Raw genomic sequence first — 19804 nt, 5'->3', positions numbered from 1 at the left:
GCTCCTGTTTGGCTTTTTACGTTTCCTTACCTTTCTTCTTCCAGTGTGTTAGTAGTACAAATGTCAGCAACCACCCCTTAATTCTTCCTGAGTGGGGACTATGCAGCAGGCACTGTGCTAGGTAGTTCATTCAAATTGCCCCATTCAGGCCTCACCACAGCCCTCAGAAGTAGGTGCTGTTATCATCCTCATTTTAATGGTAAGGATGTTACTAGTGCAAAGAGGTTAGAGATCTCGCCCATGGTCTCACAGCTGATTAGAATGGCTTGGAGTTAAGAGTGGTCCCATGTGAATAAACTAAATTGTAGAGTCAGATTTACAAATCACAGTGTCCTAGATTCTCCTCAAACTGCTGATTTCTTAATAATTACCTTTTAAAATTATTTTTAAGTTAAACTTTAATTATTTGTTACAAAACTTGATAGGTACTTTTTGTAAAACTTCAGATGATACAAAAGGTAAGTAAATTATACAGTGTTTCTGACATCTCAGATTTTGCTTCTGTAGGGAGCTAATTTAAGCTCTGTGTAGTCTTGCATTCTCTTTTGACTCTTATATGAATAGATACAAAACTGAGAAATTATAGTGTAAATTCTTGGATATTTAATTTTAAAAATCTAGGAAATAAACTTGGTTCTTTGGGATGATGTATTGATCAGCCTTAAATGTATTCTTCCCCTCTTCTTATGCATATTTTTAAGGTATATTTTAAAGCATCACATGTTTTAAAGCACAAATTTAAAGTCCTTCCTGCTGTAAATTCTATTATGGCTGATTTTATAACCTCAAAATATAGAGAGGAGATATTTTTTTCACAATTCTTCTAGGTAGACTTTTCTTTTGTCATGAGCCTCTTTTTGCTTTTTTTTTTAAAGAAAGTTCTTGTTGCTCAGCAATCCATTTATAATTTATAGTGACACAAGTAGTTGTGACATTTGGAATATTCTATAAGTTTTTTGACAGATATTGTTTTTCACCCATTCTGCTCTTTCAAAGAGCTTTTTGAATGAGTAGGGTTCGTACCTTTCGGCCATATGACTTCCCAGCACAATATTTGCTGTTGTCACAGTCTAGCTTCTGGCAGTATTTGTAGCCTTTAGAGGTAGAAAACTATGTACCGTAGGTACTTTTCAATAAAGTACCTACATCCCCATGATATGACTTTTTTTGGTTCCATACTAGTTTTGATATTTTTTTTGTCTCCCCCTCTATTATCATCTTGAACAGAGTTTTTAAAAATTATTTTTTAATCCCCGGCATCATTTGTGGATGATCTATCAGCATCCTTTGACTCTGTTTACTGTCAAGCTGCTTTCAGGTTTACTGACATGCCATAGAGAGTGAGATGTCATAGAAGCTTTCAATTCACAGTGGCATTCAAATTGGCTGAGAAAGAGCTATGCTTGATTCTGCTCTACTCTGACACTGTAGCGAATTTGAGAATGGGAAGAATGCTATGTCTCTGGGTAGTGTCCTCTTCTTACCCCAAGACATTATTAAAATGATGGTATTGAATTTATTTTACAATGTTTATGATTTAACCAATAATAAAGTGCTTCATTGTTAATGTTTCAGGCCAAAGAACAGACAGGAGCAACGGCTTCTGTCATTTATGTTCCTCCGCCCTTTGCTGCCGCTGCCATTAATGAAGCTGTTGAGGCGGAAATTCCCTTGGTTGTGTGTATCACTGAAGGAATTCCCCAGCAGGACATGGTACGAGTCAAGCACAAACTGCTGCGCCAGGGAAAGACAAGGCTAATTGGGCCCAACTGCCCTGGAGTCATCAATGTGAGTGCAAAAAATAAAAAGAAACCCAGATTAAGCCTCTCACAGGGCTAAACAGCTTTGAGTGAATGCGAGTGTATTTGTGTGTGTGACCTGTGAGTGACTTTTTTTTTTTTAACTTTTCTGAAAACTGTGATTTACTTTCAGCCTGGAGAATGTAAAATTGGCATCATGCCTGGCCATATTCACAAAAAAGGAAGGATTGGTGAGTTTGTTTGTTACATTCTTGTAGATTAAAACATTTGCCTTAAACCCTCAAAACTCACAAATAATTTTTGACTTTACAAATCAAATTTAATTTGACTTGAGTAGAATTTACCAGGGAGTTTTGTAGTCTATCAATTCTGTATCTTGAATATAATGAGTTTATTTGAGAAGCCATTACAATTCTACAGAATCAATGAAGATTTTTTTGGTGGTGGGAGTTTGAAGATTTTTTTCCTGCTCAGCACTCTGTGGATTCTTCCATGTGTTTGCATGTATCAGTAGTTAATTTCATTAACTATTATAACTTAGTTATTGCTAAGGAGTATTCTATTGTATAATTATACCACAGTTTGTTTATTCATTTTCCCATAAATGAACATTTGGGTTGTTTTCATGTTTGAGCCTTACAAACAAAGCTTAGGTCAATATTTGTGTACAGGTCTTTTTGTAGAAACATTTTCATTTCTCTTGGGCAAAATGTGTAGGAATGGAATTGCTAAGTCATGTTCATATGAACATAAGTCAAATATGTTTAACTTTATAAGAAACTGCCAAATAGTTCTGCAAAGTGGCTATATCATTTTATATTTTCATCATTAATGTAGGAGAGTTCCAATTGTTCCATATCTTCACAAACATTTGGTATTGTTAGTCTTTTCATTTTTTAGAGACAGAGTTTCACTCTGTCGCCCAGGCTGGAGTGCAACGGCTTGATCTTGGCTCACCCCAACCTCCGCCTCCCAGGTTCAAGTGATTCTCCTGCCTTAGCCTCGCGAGTAGCTGGGATTACAGGCATGCGCCACCATACCCAGCTAATTTTGTATTTTTAGTAGAGACGGGGTTTCTCCATGTTGGTTAGGCTGGCCTCAAACTCCCGATCTCAAGTGATCCACTGGCCTTGGTCTCCCAAAGTGCTGGGATTACAGGTGTGAGCTACGATGCCCGGCCATTAACCTTTTTAAATGTAGCCATTCTACTGGGAGTAAAATGGTATCTCTTGTGGTTTGAGTGTCCCTGATGACTAATGACGTAGAGCACCTTTTCATGTGCTTATAAGGCCATTCACATACCTGCTCAATAATTACCTTGTTCTCTTAGATATCACAAACTTTCTTAAATTGTTTTAGCTTTGTAGGCACCTTAGAAAGCAGGGCAGTGATCAGAAAGGCAACTCACATGGCCTATTACAGGAAAATTGTACTGCTACTTGGTTAGTTCTTGAGGAAACAGCCAAAGCAACATTTCAAAGTTGCCACATTAGGCTTGTGTTTAGGCTTTACACCAAACTTCCTCTAAACTATACTGTTTTTCAGTCATGAAAGATGATTGACCGTATTTTTCTCTATCTATAAACCATGGCTACTAATAATAAGGGTAATTATCATAGTGGATGAGTGTCGGCTGTGCAGTTTACAGAATTGGGTTAAAGGTCATGATTTTTGTTTATTACCAATGTCTCTTACAGCTGTCAGCCCTGCTGCCAGTGGCAGTACTTGATAATTTCACTTACGAGAGAGGTTACAGGGAGCTCCATAGGCCATCTGAGTTCCAGTGGGGCCTGATCCATGTATTACTGGTGGTCTTGTACATACTTGAATATTTGTTATATTCTTGGGTCTGTTTTGAAGGCTGTGGTGTTAAGGTGAGCATGGAAGGAATGCTGTGTGCTGAGTTGCCTTTCTGATCACTGCTCTGCTTTCTAAGGTGCCCATAAACCTAAAAAATGAAAATCAAGAGAAGTTCAGGGATGTCCTTTAGACCTTGCCTTTGTGAATGGTCATAACCCATTGATGAGACAGTTGTCTGGGAGACTGCATTTAATTCCTTTGAAAAGGGACATTAAAAAAAAATAATAATAATAAAATATGTGACACTGTGTCCAGAGTTGGTCCCTTCCAGTGGGTTCTTGGTCTCGCTGACTTCCAGAATGAAGCTGCAGACCTTCGCGGTGAGTTACAGCTCTTAAAGGTGGCACGGACCCAAAGAGTGAGCACCAGCAAGATTTATTGTGAAGAGCGAAAGAGCAAAGCTTCCAGAGCATGGAAGGGGACCCGAGCGAGTTGCTGCTGCTGACTCCAGTGGCCAGCTTTTATTCCCTTATTTGTCCCCGCCCATGTCCTGCTGATTGGTCCATTTTACAGAGTGCTGATTGGTCCATTTTACAAACCTCTAGCTACAGAGAGCTGATTGGTGCGTTTTTACAGAGCACTGATTGGTGCATTTTACAAACCTCTAGCTAGCTACAGAGCGCTGAGTGGTGCGTTTTACAATCTTAGCTACAGAGTGCTGATTGGTGCATTTTATAATCCTCTTGTAAGACAGAAAAGTTCTCCAAGTCCCCACTCGACCCAGGAAGTCCAGCTGGCTTCACCTCTCAACACTACAAGATTTTTGAGGGGGTAAGGAGAGAAAGATGGTTATTTGTGCCAGCTATTCTTATTTTGGTACCATTGCTAATAGTCTCAATAACCTCCTTGACTTCAGATCCTTAGGTTGAGAGTTAAGGGAAAGGAAAGATTTTTCAGTCCCTTGGGTATTTCTGAGTGGAATATAATGTAATGTAATAGCAGTGTAATAGTGTAATGGATTTCCAGTTTTTGTTAATAACAGCTAATATAATTGCATGTCTGCTAATTGAGTGTTATTGAAGGAAGTGATTGGATTCCAAATTGATGATATTTAACTGTACCATGTTATTTTTTTCTCTTACGATAAACAGTTTGTTACTCTCAACCACATATCACATACTTGACTCTTCTGCCCTCTTTTAAAATTTTAAACTGCCTATATTGAGATAACTATAAATTCATGTGTAGTTATAAGAAATAATGCAGACAGATCACCCTTTATCCAGTTAGCCCAATGGTGAACATCTTGCAAAACTGTAGTATAATTTCATAAACAGAATATTGACATTGATACAGTCAATATAGAGAACTTTTCCATAACCACAAGTATCCTTCATGTTGCCCTTTTCTAGTCACTTGCCTCCTGCTTCCACCCCCTTCTCAATTCCTGACAACCAGGAATCTGATCTCCAATTGTATAATTTTGTCACTTCAAGAATGTTATATAAGTGGAATCATACAGAATGTAGCCTTCTTGGATTGCCTATTTATAGTCAGAATAAGTCTCTAGAGATTCATCCAGCTTGTTGTGTATCAGTGGTTTGTTTCTTTTTATTACTGAGGAGTATTCATGGTATGAATGTACTTTGGTTTGTCTAACCATTCACTTGTTGAAAGACATCTGGGTTGTTTTCAGTTTGGCCTATTACAAGTACAGCTGCTATAAACATTTGTGTACTGGTTTGGGTGTGAACATTGTCTTCATTTCTTTGGAATAAATGTCCAGGAGCATGGTTGCTGGGTTGTATGATACTTGCATGTTAGTTTTTTAAGAAACTGCTAAATTGCTATACAGTGTGGCTGTGCTATTTTCCATTTCTACCAGTAATGTATGAGTGATGCAGTTTTTCTGCAGCCTTGCCAGCATTTGGTGGTGTCACTGTGTTTTTATTTTAGCCATTCTGGTAAGTGTTTAGTGATAGCTCAGTGTAGTTTTAATTTGTATTTGCCTAATGGCTAATGATATTAGTTATCTTTTTATAGATTTTTAAAATAAATTTATTTGTCATATGTTATCTTTTTCAGTGAAATGCCCCCCCTTGGGTTTTGCCCATGTTCTAATTGGGTTGTTTACTTTTTTATGGTTTATTTTTTAGAGTTCTTTGTATATTCTAGGTACTAATACTTTGCTGGATATGCAGTTTACGTTTTCATATTTATTTAAAAGGGATCTTGTTTATATCTGCAAAAACTCTTCTTGGGATTTTGATAGGAATACACCATTACATAAGTAGGTAGGCATTACCCGCCTAACCTTCTCAGTGATGAAATGTCTCATAGAGGGGAGGGACCGTGTTGAAGACAGAGGATGTGGATGGGACAAAGGCACTGAGAATAGGGAAAAAGTGATAAATGAGACATATGGGGGGCGGAAGTTGTGGTGGTTGTCATTTGTTATGCATTAGGGTTCAGTAAGTGAATAATCTTAAAACTATTGAAATTAAATTTCACTTAAGAGGGTGGTCTTACTCCATTGATGAGTTTTCAGTTTCAACTCACTTAGTAAACATATATGTGTACCTTTTGTGCCTGGAACTATGCTTTAAGCTGGGAACATAGAGGTTGTGAAGACTCTTACTTATTGACCCCCCACTGAAAATTATAGTCTAGTGAAGAAGGTGTCTGCTACAGAATCCCAAGCGCCACTGGGGGTCTCTTACTGAACCAGGTGGTAGGAGAATGTTGTTCTTAATTGGAGAATCAGTGTGTGGTCAGGATATTCAAGTTTCAGGCTGGTTGATCGAGCCTGACTATGAGTTTATTTGCCAAGCCAAAATTATTAGATAAAAATTAAAACTTGAAATTTATCCTTTCCTTTTTTCCTCATGGATGTTTTACAGATGGATCATTCCATTTTACTGTGTCAGCAGTAGGAGGCCATGTTATGTCACAGACTTGAGGGCAGGGCTCAGGCAGCAGGTAGTCTCCTTAGAGATGTTAAGCTGTTGATCAGAGGCACTGTCCTGCCTTCCGAATAAAGAGTTTGTGTTCGTTCCATCACAAGGCAGGCTTTCTGTAACGCAAATATAAATATCTGCCCATTAAAGCTAGGTAGAATCAGTATTTTAGATCAGGTTTTAAGGATTTCTGCTTTTGGTAAATTTTTTTTTTTTTAAAAGCATTATTATGATTTTAATATAATTCTTAACAGTGCTGAAAGTTAGCATTAGCTAAAAGTGACCTCAAACTTAGTAGTGTTTGCTATAACACTAGAAAAAAATAATTACCTGTAGGTTGCTGTAGGCCATTCAGTGTTCTCTTCATGATCCTCCCTCTGTCCTCAGTATTTGGCATCGGTACCTGCCTTGACCTCAGGAACAAGAAGAGTTGACAAGAAATGAGCCCTCTTGTTACCAGAAAGTACTGGAATTGTACTGCAAGAACTGCTGTTCTTGTTTTCTTAGAAGAAAAAATTCAACCAAGAGATGCACAGCCAGGGTTAAGTAGCAGAGTTTATTAAAGGAAGATAAAGTACATTCAAAGAGAGGAACGGCTGACCGGCTGGCTGACCTCCTGGAAAACAGTAGCGGCAGTGTTTATTTAAAGAGACAGTACACCCTGAGAGTTGATTCCGAACAGGCTACTCAAAAGAGAGGATGAGCTAGCAGCAGCTAATGCTGAGGGACCCTCTTTATGAGAATATTGCATGATTATTCATGAGGGGGCATGAGGGGGTATCATTTGCAACCATGTTTAAGCAGTCTCCTTGTGTGCATATGCTCTGTAGTTGGACATGCTAGTATACACTTTGCATATCTCATTAGCATTTAAAATCTCCACCCAGAGATGTGGTTTTTACTATTATAATGAGCAAAAGGCTACTCTAGGGCAAGTTATTGGAGGATTGCACACGCTCGTCAGCAGGGGAAGTCCCTACCATGATTATCTCCAACTAGGGCCTGATAAGACCCCTTCAGGGCCAGTGGATTCCAACCACATGCCAGAAGTAGCCAGTGTAGCCATTGCCTTTTTGCAGACGGTCAGTAGGCAGCGCCTCTAGGACTTTTTCCAGGGCTCCCCTGCTTGCTTGTTTCTGGCCATCTGCCTAACATTCTTACTGTGTCTAATGGTAGCGTTAGGGCTAATAGTGAACCATTCAATGAATGAAGTTGTTTCTACCCCAGAAATACTTATGGTTTCACAGTGGTAGGTAAGACACAACTTCTCCTCGTTATTTCTTAGTAATGAGGGCAGTAGGAAATATAAAAGCATTGAGGAGATTTAGAGAAAGAGATTATATCTCACTTCTCTTTGGGGGTGATCAGGAAAGACCTCAAAGAGAAAGTAGCATTTAATGTGGACCTTGAAGGATGATTAGAAGTTTTGTCACATGGTGGAGGTGAAACACTCCATTTTAAGCAGAACAAATATGAAAAGATAGGAAAGCATGAAATATCAATGAGGAATAACCCAGTTTCACTAGGTAGGGAAATAGTAAGAAACAAGTCTGGAGAGGGAGGCTGGGACTGTGCTGGGCTAGGGAGTTAGAGCAGAGTTCCACATGAAGTGAGCCATCATTGAGGACGTAGTTGTCACTGTCTAGTGAAATGCATCTAAAAGAGCAATCTGACAGTGTTCTGTAGGGTCTGTTTAGCAATGACTAAGTTACGTACACACTGTTCTTTCAACTTGACTGGTTGGTATGGATAACCTGAAGTTATTGTGTGCCCAAATTCCTAGTGAGAAGATGCATGTATGCATAGGGCACACATTCAGTACGCGTTAGTGTACAATAATGGTGACATAGCACTTTGCTTAAGAATGTAAACATGCTGTATAGAAGTTGAGGTAACTTATAGTTATGTTTTTTGTCTCAGGTTGACAAAAATTCTACTTGCCCTAGTAGGGTGATAATATTGTTAGAAAAGGGTCTTCTGAGTTCTTCAAAGTTGCTCCAAGGAAGGAGTTTAAGGAAAGTAAACCATAGACACCCTGGATTAATTTTTTGGTTTGTCTAAAGTATTACATAGATTGTGGCTTTGAATACATTACCTTTCTGGAAGCTCAGCCAAGCATAGTAAACTATAAGAGAAGACATCTAGCTGTCATTCCTCCCTGGCCCGCACTGGCTCTCTTCCCTCCATACACACTTAATCCTGATGTGAAATTGAGTGCTTTCATACAGGTCCATTTATAAAAGACATTAGGTGGGAGACTTGGTTCCAGAGGGATCTTGACCTTATTCCCCAGTTTTCTTTATATTGACTTGAAAGCCTATATATTGGTTGAAAATTATTGGGAAAATAGTTGTGGAGAAGATAGGTAGTATTTGAAAATGTGACTAATAGTTTGGGTACTGTATTAGTCTGTTTTACATTGCTACAGAGGAATATCTGAGCCTGGGTAATTTATAAAGAAAAGAGGTTTGTTTGGCTAATGATTCTGCAGGCTGTACATGAATGGCACTAGCATCTGTTCAGCTTCTGGTGAGGCCTCAGGAATCTTTTACTCATGGTGGAAGGTGAAGGGGGAGTACGCATGTCACATAGTGAGAGAGGGAATGAGAGAGGCCAGGATCTTTTAAAGAACCAGCTCTCATGTAAAGGAGCAGAGTGAGAACTCACTCATTACCATGGGAAGGGCACTAAGCCATTCATGAAGGATCTGTACCCATGACCCAAACACCTCCCACCGGGCCCCACCTCCAACATTGGGCTTCACATTTCAGCCTGAGATTTGGAGGGGACAAATACCCAGACTACATCATGTAATATAAGTCTAATCTATTACATTCTGCCACTGTAGGTATGATTGTACCTACCAAATTTATATTGATATTATCCTCTTCATAAAGATTCTCAGAAGAGATAATTTAAGTCTTTCTTGCATTGTTTTTATAGTCATAACCTTAACTAATAATATACTTTCTCCTATGTCTACATTTAAAAACCTCCCTGCTTTAATTTAAGCCTTTCCTTTTCATTTCATCATTTGAAGATACTATTGATTTTGATGGCAAATCATGGAATGAATTTTATAGCTATGTTAGTCACTCAAAGTGTTTGGTAATTTAGTTTACCATATTTTAGTCTAACATAGAAACACAATCTAATATTTTTGAATTCTCTTTCATTAAGGCATTGTGTCCAGATCTGGCACCCTGACTTATGAAGCAGTTCACCAGACAACGGAAGTTGGATTGGGGCAGTCTTTGTGCGTTGGTGAGGGATTTTTTGCTAAAATCATTTTATTGGAGTGTAGTGTCTTCATTGGATGAGTATAATAATTATTGATTTTATTATTTGCAAAATATTTTGATACTCTTATAAAAAGGATGTTATGATCTCAAATTTAATTTGCTTAAGTATAAAGTCGTTCTGTAGTTTTTCAAGATTCATGGTCCAAGATTTCATTTCTAGGTTGAAGAACTAACGTCTTGGGACATGTGGCTCCTGGAGCACCTTGGGTGCCTGAAAACATCACTTCATTTGATTGCTCTGAAGAAGTGGTTCTTTATATTAGGACTTTTGCTGTCATTGCCATTATGTTCATCAGTGCTTCATAGTTACTGAATTCTTTGCCAATTAGTGTCTCATTCTTAAGGCAAGCCTCTCAGGTGCCTCTGAGCTGGAAAATTGTACTGTTAGAGCCTTATTGGTGAGAAAGTCAAGGTTGAGGAAGGTTCAGTTACTCAAACTTCTCTTTTTATCACACTATACTGCCTCCCATTTGAAAAAATACAAATTACAAGTTTTTACATTTTAAAATAATTGCATTATTTGTTGCCAAAAGCCAAGGCAAATTCCTCGTTTTCATATTAGTAAATATTCCTTCAAGTTCTTAGAATACCTCTTAACCTTCTAGAAGTATCTTTACCAAAAAATAACATATAGCTCTGGAGTGTTTTCATTAAGATCCAAATTCATAAATTAAATATTGAAAACATTAATTGAGCATTTCTACATGCAAAGCACAATCATAAGTGGAAGATACTTTAGTGTGACAGAGAATAAGAAAAGGTTTGAAACAGGCTTACTGATTCCTTCTTTTCCAGCTTTAGTTTTGATTTGTAAATGGAGGATAATAATGCCTGTCTCACAGAGAAGTTGAGAAAATTAGGAAATGACAGATCTAATGTGTGCCAAAGCATAGGACTTGACACACGGTTGGCACTTAATAAATGCCGGTTCTCTTCTTCCACTCCATTTTTCAGAGATGCAGTGAAAAGTAAGAAATCAATCCTGCCCTCAGTAAGTTTATGATTTAAAAATAAAAAGTGGCAGCCTTTCTGTAGGGAACATTTACTTTAACCCTGTCTAAGAACTTGTTCTTAAATGTGGTGTGTAGTACGGCTTTGATATGCAGGCTCTGTCATCACCGCTCTGGATCCAGAAGAGGAGGGATCAGGGCAGTCACTATCACTCACTGGCACTTGTGTCTTAAAACTTCTGGGCAGTTTATCTGCAGCATACTTCATCAAATAGTTTCTTTGCTCAAAGAAATTTGTTAAATGTTTATTCTTTCCTCTGGTGTAACATCAGCATGCAACACAGATACACATTTTCTTAAAATGTTCATTTCTAAGGAGTTATCTGGGAATAATTTTGTGAGACAGAAGAGGCTTGATAAAGGAGCTAAAGCAAAAAGAGGGTTGTCTTCGTTACAGCCCTAGAATATTCCTAGAATATCAGGAACCAACCACCATTTAGCATTTATACAATATTACCAACAGAAATAAATGTAGCATTTTGTGGTTTTTAAAATATTAAATGCAAGAGTAATGATACTTTAAAAATATTAGGGAGAAGGGTAAGAAAAATGACAAACTAGTTAAAAACATTTATTGACCTAAATTCCAAGGTTCACTCTTAAATTTCCAGCTATTGATATTTTTCAACTTTTTCAGGCATTGGAGGTGATCCTTTTAATGGAACAGATTTTATTGACTGCCTCGAAATCTTTTTGAATGATTCTGCCACAGAAGGCATCATATTGATTGGTGAAATTGGTGGTAATGCAGAAGAGAATGCTGCAGAATTTTTGAAGCAACATAATTCAGTAAGTTTGGGTTTGGAAAAATATAGCTCTTTGCTCTTAATATCAGAGGCTTGTTTCAGAAGTTATTTTTATTTTTTCAAAGGTGAACTTTTTGAGAAAACATGAAAGACAAAACTTTTCTGAGCAGGGACTTCTATACCGGACACTCAGACAATTCTGTATTATTTCTGGGTGATTCTCTACTTCCCTGTTCTGAACTCTCCTCCCCAGGCATCATCCCACACTTTGTGGTAGGTAAGTTGTTCTTCTGCTGAACAGATACATTCAGGCCATCAGCCCGAGAGCCCCTACTTGACCTGCAGACTTGGTTTTCGCCTGTGACTGGTATTCTTTCTCCCGATCTCAGAGGGAAATAAGTGTTGTTTTCTCTTTTTCAAGGCTGACCTAAAGATCCTACCCCTCCTGCCTTTTTTTCAGGATCTGGCGTCCCTCTAGTTTTAGACTTTCCTTGTGGAATGGCACTTCCCTTCAGAGATCAAGTAGAAAAGCTTTACTGTCTATGTCCTGGGGAGGCTTTCCTTGTTGCCTTTTGCTTAGAATTAAATGTAAAGGAGTAGTGTTGAGTTGTGTCATCATTTCCTTTAGCTTGAGGGAATTAAGCCCTATTCCTGTGGTGAAAGGAGAGATGGGGGTGCAGTAGTGACTGAAGCAGTTTGGTGGCCACCAGCCCCCACCTCAGTGAATTTGTGCTGTGGCCATTGTTGTGTCAGAGAACTGTGGGAAAAAATCAAGCCATTGATTTTCAGAATTTATCTTACACTGAGGAATGAGGGAAAAATTCTCTTCAGGAGACCAGGCAAGAGAGTGGAGATAACTTTCTATGCTTATGAAAAAAATCCACTAGTGAATGAATTAAATGCCACGTAAAACTAATACTAGAGAGTTAAAGGAACCAATAATATCATGTACAGGGTGGTTTACCCAAAACAAGGCATATTTATTTGTGTTTTAAGGAATTTTCAAGGGCTATTTTGAATATACTTGATTTTCTTTGGTGGTGATTTTAAGCCCTGACTCCCATATTAGATATGACTCAACTTTACCCTCACTCTCTCAATCTCTTTCCTTACTTTTCTTTCATTCTTGAATCCTCAGCAGTCGGGCTCCTATCTGTCACTTAGAAGCTATATGACCTTGGGAATGCTTCTTAATCTCTCGTTGCCTCAGTTTCCTTATTGGAAAAATGAGGATATAGTAGTGCCTGCCTCCTAGAGTTACTGTAAGGACTGTAAGGTTTAAATGACTTAGTAATGTATAGCAAAGTAGTGCCCGGCACTCAGTAAGCACTCTTACTGAGCCGTTTGCTGCTGTGGAATCTTCTTACTCTCCTGACATTGTGTTTGCAGAGGTCACCAGTGGCCTTGATTCATTCGTCACCCTCTCCATACTCTTAGTTTCTTTCTGGTTTTCCTCTTCTTTTTCATTCCCTGGATCTATTTTCTGTGCTTATTTCTATGGCAGAAACCTGAGAACTAACTTTGATTTCTCTCTTCTCCTGTTTCTACTCAGTTACCAAGATCTGTCTCTGAGACATCAGAGGTTTGTCTAGATTCAGAGCCTTGTCTATGTTTAGTTCATCTACTTTGGTTTGGGTCCTCATCCCATCTCATCTGGACCATCTCAATGATTTCCTTCATGATCTCTCATATTTTCTCCAACCACCCCCCTTTACTCTTAGACCATTCTGCTTATGGCCACGCAAATTATCTGCTCTTCTGAAACATGGGTATTGGTGCTGTTTGTCCTTGGTTCACATCAGACAGTGTTTCCCATGTAATGTTTCCCATTACATGTCAGCTAAAGGGCAGATTTAGCATGGTGTTCCAGTCCTTCACATACCATCGAAACTTTCCCTTTTAGATCAGTTTTCCATCTGACATGCCAGTTTTCATTCTCACTTGCCTTTGCTTGTTCCTTCTGCAAGGCATGCTTAATATCTGACTTTCACTCTAGACTGTGTTATGGACTGCAGGGAACTGTTAATCTCAGTGCCCGGCCCAGTCCCCTGGCACAGTAGGCACCAATACAGGTCAAATAAATGGAGGAGTAGATTGTTAAGGATTGGAGTAAAATTTCTTGTGTTCAGAAAGTTGTATAGTTTGAAATTTAAGTAAAAACTTACTTCTTTAAAAAAAAAAAAAAAGGTTTGGGTTAATACAGCATTATGCTGTGTTAAATTGAATTTAAAATGTATTTGGGCCCAATTCTGAATCTCTTGAATAGCTTGGTATTTAGTGGGGAAAATGAAACATAGACATTTTGTTTCATTTGGCAGCATATTTCCTATTCCTGGTTAGTTCTTATGGAATTAATTTTTATTGAGAACCTAATGTGTACAAGATTCTAGGTTAAACAGTTCAGATGATGCATTATATAAAATGCCTAGTGTAATACTTGGTGTAAACACTCGATAAACATGATCTGCTGCTGCCTTTCTTGTTATCATTACAATGGTAATAATTATTAGCAAAAGTTATGGTGTTTAACTTTTATCCTGATGCTTTGGCAAGATGTTTTTGTTCTCTCTTTATGAATGAGAAAACTGGTACAGGAAGATTAGTAACTTGCCAATGGTAGGTATACAGCAAACGAACCCGGGGTGAGATTCATACCCAGGTTTGCCTGACTTCTTCATTTCACCATGGAAGGATGAGGAGTCAGATTGAAGGAGTTAAGAACAAAGAGTCATCAGTCCTGGGCATAGGCTCAGACTATACTGATAGCATTCTAACTGGCCTTACTGTTTTTAGACATACCTCTCATCATTTCTGTGTCCTATTTTCAGACTACACTTCCCCATAGTCTTTTAGTTGTAGTTCTCTCCACTTAAAAAACAGAAAACAAAGAAGCCTCCAATGGCTCTTTGTTAATGGGACAGATGCAGATTTGTTTGACATTCTAGGCTCAACAAAATCTTGATCCTTTCTAGTGCAACAATATTCTCACTTTTTAATGCCACTCGAACATGAGATTCTCATATTCTATGTAGATCTTATGAATGAATGAATAAATAATCTGTGGAGTCTTTTTTTTTTTTAATTCTATACCATAGGTACTACAGTAGGTGCCAGGCATACCGAAGTTAGTGAAAATATAACCTCTGTGTTCAGGGAATTCATAGTTTAGTAGAAGAACACATGGGGGATAGGTTATAGCCAGTGTGCTGAATTTAATAGTAGAAAGGTGTAAAAGGCACAGCAGGGTCATTGACGAGATGATCAAATATGAGGGCATTTGTTGGGAGGGTGGGAGAGAGAGACAGAAAAGGCTTATGGGGGAAGAGGAAGCTAGAGTCACGTCTTAAAAGTTAAGTGGGAGTTTACCAAGTATCCAAGGAGGGTGGAGAACATTCTTAGCAAAGGCACAGAGCTAGAGCATTCTGTGCCTTTGTAAGATAAGGAGGAAGGGAGGAAAGGTGGCAGATGAGGCAGGAGTAAGCAGTGTCTGCCCACGTAGCTCCTTGCGTGCTGGCATCTTAGTGGGAATCGGGGCAGTCAGTGGAATCAGAGTAGCAGTCATTCACTGCCATGTACTACTCACAGTGCAAAGAAAAAAAAAAAGCCAGTTTCACTTATGAATGTCCTTGATGAAGCAATACAAATTATTAATTTTATTAAATTATGACGCTGGAGTCAGTATTTTGTGATAAAATGGGAAGTAAAGCACTTTCACAGTTGAGTTGTGAGCTGAACTAGCTGTCCTTTTCGTTGGATACCAATTTTACTTGAAAGAATGACTGGCAGACAAACTGGTAATTCAGACAGATCTCTTCCCAAAAATGAACAAAGTAAACCTGCTGTGTCAAGGAAAACAGTTGATAGTATTTGTTGCTGCTAATAACATTTGAACTTTCAAGTGAATATTTAAAATTTCGGAAAACTTGCATCTGTAACTGTGATCTTGACAACTTCCTCCTACCTAGAGGCTTTTCTAATGAGCTTGGTGGTGATACTGATAACTGATTTGTGGTTATTAAATGATGAAATGTGTCAGCATTTGGAAGATCTGCGTAACTCAGTGAACCCATATTTCCTAACTGAGGAATGCATGTTACAAAATCATTGTGGTTAAAAGATCACTCAAAGTGCAAGACAGATTAATGAGTTTTAAATTAACAAGGGACAGAAAGTTCACTGATACGGTTTCAGATTCCAACATTGCACCTAACCTTTAAGAAATTACCACTGAGAGATTTGGGTAGTGTCAAAGAAGACACTACCCAATTATCTGTAAGGCAGTCAATTAAAATACTTCTCCCTTTTCCAATTACATATCTGTGTGAGGCTGGATTTTCCTTTTATACTTCAGCTTAAATAACGTATTGCAACAGATTGAATGTGAAAGCATTTATCAGAATCCATTTGTCTTTTATTAAGTTAAACATTCAAGAGTTGAAAATATAAGTGGTAAAATAATGCAACTCTTATCACTAGAATGGTTTTTAAAGTGTTAAAATGTTATTTTTAAGTGAATTAACAAATATTTATAAAATTTGTTTTAACTTCTAATATACTAAATATCATTAGATATAATACATATCCACAAAAGGTCTTTGAGATCCTCGGTAATTCTCGTAAGTATAAGGGATCCCTAGACCAAATGATTTGAGAACTGCTGGTCTAGGGGAAGATGATGGTACCTAAGTGAAGTCTCTCAGGTTCTACTCGTGCTCAAGTTCTGCCTTCTCCAGGCCTCTCTGTTTTACCTGGTTCCTTATTATCTCTGGACTTCTGTTATGAACATGATATTACCATTAATTGTGAAACGTAATCATTTATTCATATATTAGTTTATGGTATCTTTTTTTTTTTTTTTTTTCAAGACAGAGTCTTGCTCTGTCACTAGGCTGGAGTGTGGTGGCATGACCTTGGTTCATTGTAACCTCCGCCTCCCGGGTTCAAGCGATTCTCCTGCCTCAGCCTCCCGAATAGCTGGGACTACAGCTCGAGCCACCATGCCCAGCTAATTTCTGTATTTTTAGTAGAGATGGGGTTTCACCATGTTGGCCAGGATGGTCTCGATCTCTTGACCTCATGATCTGCCCGCCTCGGCCTCCCAAAGTGCTGGGATTACAGGCCTGAGCCACCATGCCTGGCCTTTGGTATCTCTTAATGGATTGAGGTATATACATATTTTATATTATGTCTTCAACTACTTTGCAAGTCTAGAGTATGGAAATTTTTATATTTTCTTTGTATGGGTTTTTTTTTTTTTTTTTTAAACCTCAGAATCTAGTACATAGAGATTATACATTAGAATGGATTTTTGCTGAATAAAACTAATTCTGATCTTCCCTCTTAGACATAGAATTCCAGAGTAGAAAGGGCTTTTGGGCATCAATCTAGTTTGGCCATTTCATTTCATAGATGAGGCAGCAGAAGTCTGGTTCTCAAGAAACCTTGTCCAAGGTCATGCAGCTTTTGTCACTAGGAAATTAAGTCCTAGGTCCTTTCCAGTGTACTTCCCACCTCATCTTTTTCTTTTAGCACATTTATTAAGGGTGAACTAATAATGAATTAACATAATATTAGGTTGAAGTAAAGCAACCCAGTCTTGTGTCTTAAATTATTATTATCACAAATCATATAACATATTTTCCAGTATGCTCTTCTACTTTTCAAATGAAAGAGTCACATGTGTATTTGTGAAGTGGGAATTTTATATTGAACAGATACGAACATTGGCACAGTGTTGTATTGCTGAGTTTGTATGGAAAGTTAACTCAAAGGAGAATGCAGTGGTTTCTATCATGGTTTAGTATTTGTGTTGGTTTTCCTAGGATGAATGGTGGGCTTTCCCCTGCCCAAGTCATTTACCATTTACCAGCAGAGTCAAGACTTTGAGGTCCAGTTTTGATTGACTTCTTCATTAGAGCATTTAAAATATTACTTTCTTTCCAGGGTCCAAATTCCAAGCCTGTAGTGTCCTTCATTGCTGGTTTAACTGCTCCTCCTGGGAGGAGAATGGGTCATGCCGGGGCAATTATTGCTGGAGGAAAAGGTGGAGCTAAAGAGAAGATCTCTGCTCTTCAGAGTGCAGGAGTTGTGGTCAGTATGTCTCCTGCACAGCTGGGAACCACGATCTACAAGGTGAGCTCCAACAGTGGCCCACGTGCTCTGAGCCTGCAGGCTTTCTGTGTGTGTGGCCATACTGGGTACCTGGAAATCATGGCCTTTGCTTCTGGGACTTAATTGGTTTTCTGATGTGCAGCTTAATAGTTTTTATCAACTCTATTGATGTCCTAGTGCCCTAATTAGGCATGACCAGGAATAATGTTCTTAATTTAAAGCTTTCTTCTTTAAACATTGGGATTTGTATTTTTATAAGTGGCAAAATACAACATACAAAAAAAGCATCTTGAAGATCATATGTGTCATGATTTCCATTTTGAGGGTTTGGAAGGTAGCTGTGCAGATAACTGCTTTTTGTTTTGTTACTTGTTTTTTTCTTTGGGATGTAGCCACCCTGACCCCATGGGTTTCTGTTTTTAGGGAGAGGAGGTTGGAGGCTGAGTAACAAGAAATGGAAATTGGATGAAGGAGTTGGGGTGGAGGGAGATCTAAAGAGGGTGAGGAGATTGGCCCTGGCTATGTTGTAATACCATTGTTACTTAAAGGTTGAAGGAGTGACTTCTTAACTGTTTTTTTTTTTTTAATTTTCCTTTTTTAATAGGACATTCTGGGTTAAAATATTCTAAGTAATTTGATGTCTTTTATAATCTCTTTGTACTGATTTTCAGCTTGTCTCTTTGAGTGGTCATTTAAGGCTGTTTCTCCCTGATTATTTTTATGATGGTATACCCTCGCCACAAAAAACAAAACAAAAAAAATCTCCTCTTAAGCATGCTGAAAATAGATACCTGTTGGTTTCCTAGAAGGGAACAGCATTCAGAGAAAATTTCAAAATCCTGATTTGGTGGTCTTCTTTGCCCTTGTCTTAGGGAATGAATAAAGTGGACTCCTTGTTTTATTGAATCTTTGCATGATCCTGCTTTTGGAATAGAACACTATGTGCCAAAGTGTTTGAAATAAATCTAGGTGCTTAGTGAGTGTGAGAAAGAATTTTATTTGAAGGTGGGGGTAAAGAGAAAAGCCAATGCTTAAATTCACATTGGAGATGTGTGTTACCATTTTCTTCCAGTAAGTGGCAGCAGGTATCTACACATTTTATCCTAATTGTTAAAATCTAGAAAAATAGGATTTTTGGTATTGTTTCCTTAAACACTACTTTGCTTAAGGTATTTGTTTGTTTCAGGTATTTCTAAGGTTCTTGACATTTTGTTCAAATCCTAACAATCTATCTTTAGCTTTATTCTCTGAGAAACTGAGCAAACCTGTTTCCATTGCCTTATTAGAAGGGCTGGATGTAGTTCATGTATATAGCACTACAGTTTGGATAAGCACAATGAAGTTTCTCAGATCCTAAAATTATTGTTATTATACTGCTGTGAAAAAATACATATTATTCAAAACCTCCCTCTCTGCTTCTAGATTTAGGAAATATAAAGTTGAAGCTCTGCGTCTTGTTTCATGAAATTCAAGCTGACACAGACTCATTTTGAAAGCTGTTGTTCTGTGTTCAAACACCCTCATCCTGGTACATTTTTCTTCTGTAATTTGGTTGTTCAAAGGATCCTAAAGATAATAGGTTTCAAAATCATTTTGACCATAAATGTAATTTGGATCTTTTATCTTTATTCATTCCATCTCTCTTCTCTCTCTCTTCTGTTTCTGAAGGAATTTGAAAAGAGGAAGATGCTATGAAAGAAAAAAAAATTCCTAAAACTGTGGAATGAATCACTTAGACATGTGACCCTGCAGCAGTTTGCTTCTGTTGTCCACTGATTATCAGCCTATGTGCCTGACACTGGTCTTGCAGTACAACTGGACGCCAAAACAAGGTGGAGGATGTCCTGAATGAAGATGTTTTCACCTCACTGTATAACAGAGACAGCCAATAAATCTACAATTTGATTTCAGTATGGTTTGGGAGACTTCTTATTGTTCCAGTGTGAAGGATGAAAAGAGTGGGAGAAATGGAGGTGTATTTATGTGTGTGTATGTTTTAATGGGTTCTGATTGTTTGTTTGTTTGTTTTTGGAAACAGAGTCTCTCTCTGTCACCCAGGCTGGAGTACAGTAGTGTGATCTTGGCTCACTGCAACCTCTGCTTCCCAGGGTTCAAGCA

At 38.1% G+C, this 19804-nt stretch overlaps 1 protein-coding gene across 1 annotated transcript in view; it reads left to right on the top strand.

The window, feature by feature from the left end:
• The window catches only part of LOC105465363 (succinate-CoA ligase GDP/ADP-forming subunit alpha), a 36504-nt gene extending 16908 nt beyond the window's left edge, over positions 1 to 19596 (top strand). Inside the window, exons 4-9 of the mRNA XM_011713773.3 lie at positions 1576 to 1788; positions 1933 to 1990; positions 9698 to 9781; positions 11467 to 11618; positions 17519 to 17707; positions 19355 to 19596. Of these exons, the coding sequence (XP_011712075.2) occupies positions 1576 to 1788; positions 1933 to 1990; positions 9698 to 9781; positions 11467 to 11618; positions 17519 to 17707; positions 19355 to 19381 (723 nt within the window). The 3' untranslated portion in view covers positions 19382 to 19596. The remainder of the gene's footprint in view (positions 1 to 1575; positions 1789 to 1932; positions 1991 to 9697; positions 9782 to 11466; positions 11619 to 17518; positions 17708 to 19354) is intronic.
• The last annotated feature ends 208 nt before the right edge of the window (positions 19597 to 19804 follow it).

This window comes from Macaca nemestrina, chromosome 13 (assembly GCF_043159975.1).
Source record: "Macaca nemestrina isolate mMacNem1 chromosome 13, mMacNem.hap1, whole genome shotgun sequence".
NCBI classification, from domain to species: Eukaryota; Metazoa; Chordata; class Mammalia; order Primates; family Cercopithecidae; genus Macaca; species Macaca nemestrina.
The sequence above is the reverse complement of the archived record's forward strand: the minus strand, read 5'-3'. Positions and strand labels throughout refer to the sequence as shown.